This window comes from Buceros rhinoceros, unplaced genomic scaffold (genome assembly GCF_000710305.1).
Source record: "Buceros rhinoceros silvestris isolate BGI_N320 unplaced genomic scaffold, ASM71030v1 scaffold427, whole genome shotgun sequence".
Lineage (NCBI taxonomy): Eukaryota > Metazoa > Chordata > Aves > Bucerotiformes > Bucerotidae > Buceros > Buceros rhinoceros.
Window position 1 is genome coordinate 26,726 of NW_010423756.1, and position 4,440 is coordinate 31,165.

General features: G+C 43.3%; 1 protein-coding gene across 1 annotated transcript in view; it reads left to right on the forward strand.

The window, feature by feature from the left end:
- LOC104497271 (histone acetyltransferase KAT2B-like) overlaps nucleotides 1–3,392 on the forward strand; it is a gene marked incomplete at its 3' end in the record, with an annotated part of 29,684 nt that extends 26,292 nt beyond the window's left edge. The window contains exon 11 of the mRNA XM_010140504.1: nucleotides 3,266–3,392. Coding sequence (XP_010138806.1) covers nucleotides 3,266–3,392 — 127 coding nt within the window. The remainder of the gene's footprint in view (nucleotides 1–3,265) is intronic.
- Between the last annotated feature and the right edge of the window lie 1,048 nt (nucleotides 3,393–4,440).

Genomic DNA, 4,440 nt, shown 5'->3' on the forward strand with positions numbered 1-4,440 from the left:
GGTGGGTCCCCCACAGGGTCAGAAATCCTGCCAGCAAACCTGCTCCAGTGTGGGCTTCCCATGGAGTCACAGCCTCCTTTGAGCATCCACCTCTGGCGTGGAGTCCTCCACAGGTTGCAGGTGGATATCTGCTCCATTCTTAACCTGTGTGGGCTGTGGGGGTGACAACCTGCCTCTCTATGGCCTTGACCGCAGGCTGCAGGGGAATCTCTGCTCTGGCACCTGAAGTGCCTCTTCCCCCTCCTTCTTCTTCACTGACCATGGAGTCACAGCCTCCTTTGAGCATCCACCTCTGGCGTGGAGTCCTCCACAGGTTGCAGGTGGATATCTGCTCCATTCTTAACCTGTGTGGGCTGTGGGGGTGACAACCTGCCTCTCTATGGCCTTGACCGCAGGCTGCAGGGGAATCTCTGCTCTGGCACCTGAAGTGCCTCTTCCCCCTCCTTCTTCTTCACTGACCTTGCTGTCTGCAGAGTTGTTTCTTTCAGATATTCTCAATCTTCTCTCTGGCTGAAGTTGCCCAGTTGTCCAGCAGCTTCTTCCCCTTCTTAAATATGTTATCACAGAGGTGCTACCACCGTTGCTGATTGGCTCAGCCTTCTCCAGCAGTGGGTCCATCTTGGAGCTGGCTGTCATTGACTGTTGTATGCGGGGGAAGCTTCAAGGAGCTTATCTCAGAAGCCACCCCTGTAGCCCCACCCATGCTACCAAGACCTTGCCACGCAAACCCAGTACAGGGGTGTGGGCCAGTGGAGAAGGTTCCTACCTGTCTGGTACTTTCGGTTTGAACTGAAAGTCAAAAAGTGATTATTACACTTAATACTGGTTTTCAGGCCCATACTAACTTGCAGGCTGCTCTATCTTCTGTCTGTGGAGATCGCGAACCAAATGGTGGCAGAGATTGAAGTTTTTCAATGAGTAGGATTTGTGGGATTTATGAAGAACCGCAGCATTTAAGTCAGCATGGGAGAAAAGACTCCTCGCCCAAGCACGTTGCTTTTCTGCTTGTCAGTGCAAGTTTCCTGTCTTGCTTTGGATGCAACTCTATGCTACAGGCACTTGAAAAGAGACACATTAGCTGTAGTAGCATCCACAGGTTGCTTATGGTCCTCCACCTACCCTAGAGCCCTGACTGAATTGTGCCTCAGCTGCGCAAGCATGGAGGGAGGTTCTTCTGAGAAGTGTCCATTTTTCCACCATTGTGTTTCCTGCATAATCTGCTTGCTTTTGACCAGTATGTTCTCCCAAAATTTCTGCCTCTGAAACAATCCATGCCCAGGGATAGCCGGTGGGATTTGCTGTACGGACTGCAGTGCTTCACAGTGGAGGATGCCTGTGGGTTCATTGTTGTGTGTCTGCAGAGACTGTGAGGACCTCTGATTGAGCTGACCACAGCCAACTACACAACCTGGTTTGTGGAAGAGCCTTTCTCCACCCCTGGTGATATCAGCTTTTGTCTTTGTGCCCGGTATTATGGCTGCAGCAGTTATGAAAACATTTTTGGAACCAATTTCTCTGCTTTTAGGCTCACTAGCATTCCCTCAGCAAAACTCTGTTGGTGTCAGCAAGCACTGCTGCTGCTGGGTCTGTGCTGTCACTGAAGCACAAAAAGCGCAGTGCTGGGGATTGTTGGACAGGACTTGGGTCTCCAGGCACGGGAGAATGAGTTCTTCGGAGAGGAACAGAATTTGTCTTGTGAGGGCCAGCACCAATCCAGACTCTTTTACCTTTATGTGAGGCTAAGTGGCGCTCAGCTGGGAGAGAGGCAGCACTGGAATCTTACCTGAGTGCAGGAGCCTTAGCAGCACTTCAATCTCAAGCAGAGGCTACTTGTGAAGGAGACAGGTTCCCTCATAACCAAATATCAAAGCAAAATTCTGAAGTAGTGGTGTTGAGTTGTGGCCTTCTTCCATATTTCTTATTGGGAAATACTCTTCTAGTAGGCTAAGAGGAACTGCTGGGAGTTAAGTGCTCTTCAGTACAGGTATGTGTCTGGAGAACAGCCTGTGCTTGAGAAAGAGGTATGGATATTGCTACAGCAAGAAAATGCCCTCCTTTATGTGCTGAGGCAAACAGTTGACCCAAAGGAAGCAAAGAACATCACCTGGACAGCTCAGAGTACCCTAGCATCTGCCATGAACCTCCAGGGGCACACACTGGAGACCTTCACTGCATGGTGGGTACTCACAAACCTGTGTCTAGTATGAGATACTGGAACTGAACAGTACCCTTCCCAAATTTCTTTCAGCTATTACCTTGCTTATATCATCTTTAATGCTTTTATTTCCAACATGGCCATCCTTACCGAGTCGTGTTGCTTAAACGACTCAAACATGAGTAAACAGAGTGAAAAGCTGAAACTACTATGTTGCTGCTGTCATTCTGCAAATAAAAAGCATCAAAATAACTACAAGAAAAAGAAGAATATATAAAATGTGAAAAATCTCCTTCAATGGTGACACATAAAATGTAACTACTCTTCAGACTAACTTTTTTTTGGTAGGGGCTCACTTTTGGCACCGATCTTTCCCCAAAAAAAGATACCTTCTGTAAATTTATTGGATTGTTTATGCAATTTATATGATACTGTGTACTGAGTAACTTAGAGAACAGGTACAGTGTAAATCTTTCCAGACCTTGAGGATTACACCAAGATTCTTAGACCTTGACACAGGAGTTCAAATCGTACCTCATTATGTCTTTCCTGGCAGTCAGTGTAAGTGCAATGATATTTATTATTTATAAACGATATTTATTCTGGCCTTGATTCCACTAGGAGCAGGTGATTAGCAATAAGAAATATCATTTCTTGCTTCATCAGCTGTATTTGAAACTGATAGCTTAGCTATAGACTGCACACAAGGAAACAGGAATCCCTTAGAAAGAACTTGCTGTCCTGTAACTCCATTAATTTCTCATTTAGTCAGGGTAAAATCACCCTGAGAACTGCACAATGGTATAGCTGTCAGCAGCAGATTCAGTGAAAGCAGTAGAAGTCATATGTATCGGGCATTTTCTTTCCTAGTATTCTAGGAGTACTTGCAAGACCAGGACCTTGCTGTGTGAATGATGAGTTTTATGGTAAATTCAAAGCGTTAAGATAGGAACTATTCTGTAGATACAAGCAGCTAACTTAACAGAGGCATATACAATTGCATTGACATCATGGAAAGAAGTGAATCAAGTTTCTGAAAAAAGGGAGGTAGTGGCTCTTTATGTATGATGTACATGAATTACAGTGACCATTATTGTTTTATCTACTTAGGAAACACAAGACCCTTGCATTAATAAAAGATGGTCGTGTTATCGGTGGTATCTGCTTCCGGATGTTCCCCTCTCAAGGATTTACAGAGATCGTTTTCTGTGCTGTGACTTCCAATGAGCAAGTCAAGGTAAAAATCAATCTGTGATAGGGTTTATTAAATGTATTTACGTCCCATTCTTTACTGCACATGCTCCTAATTTTGATAAACGCATCGAATATATTGCTGAGTTGCCAAACAGAAATAATTTGAAAGATACAGTGATTCTGAATATTACACACAAACACTAAATGAACGTGCAGGTTTAAAATCATCAGCATAATAGTAGGATTACTTGCAATTAATTAAATAAAATCTTTCTCAACACAACAATAGCAACCAGTAGTCTCCCATTCTTGGACTATTTACTGTCTTCAGCAATTACCTTTCTGTGTAGTGTAGCACCTCATGGTTGACTGAAATAAGTATTGTTTGTGTGTAACAGTGATTTGTGCTCAATTGCTTTGTGGTGTTACATGACTTCAATCAAAATGAGATATGTATTTAAAAAAAAGGTGTAGTTTTCTGTCTCAAAATAAGCTCATGGTCTGTTCTATACACTCTTTTCTCAGTTAAATTCATTCTCCAGGTAGAGTGCTATGAATACAGGAATTTCCTCCTGCTTTCCCTGGGGCTATAGGTAGATCTGCTTGGTTCAGGATTTTGCCTTTAGGTGGTGCTGTAACCTTTTTTTTTTTTTTCAGTTGAAACAGAGCCAAGATGTGGATTAGTTTAGAGTTTGTAGCAGTTGAACATGCAGAAATTGTATGCCCTGCGTTGAAGGGAAATGCTCTGCGTGTTGAAGGGTAACAAGCCTCTGATGATTTTTAATACTTGAGTTATATTTGACTTGATTCAGCTCTGGTGCTAGGAGAGCAGTGGCCTTTCATAAAAGTATTCAAGTGTTTTAGCAAATGCGAACAGTAACAGAACATGCTTTAATTATATCTATTCTCAGCTTGGATAACTCATAAAAGGTGTTTTCATTCTGCTAAAACAACCAACTGCGGTACATAAATTAAACTGCCAAAAGTGTGTTGTGATTCTCTAGGAATAATCTTTCAGAATATAATAGAGCAAATAATCCTAACCCCTCAGGGAGCTTGCCCAGGTTGCATATGCATACATAATGCACAAT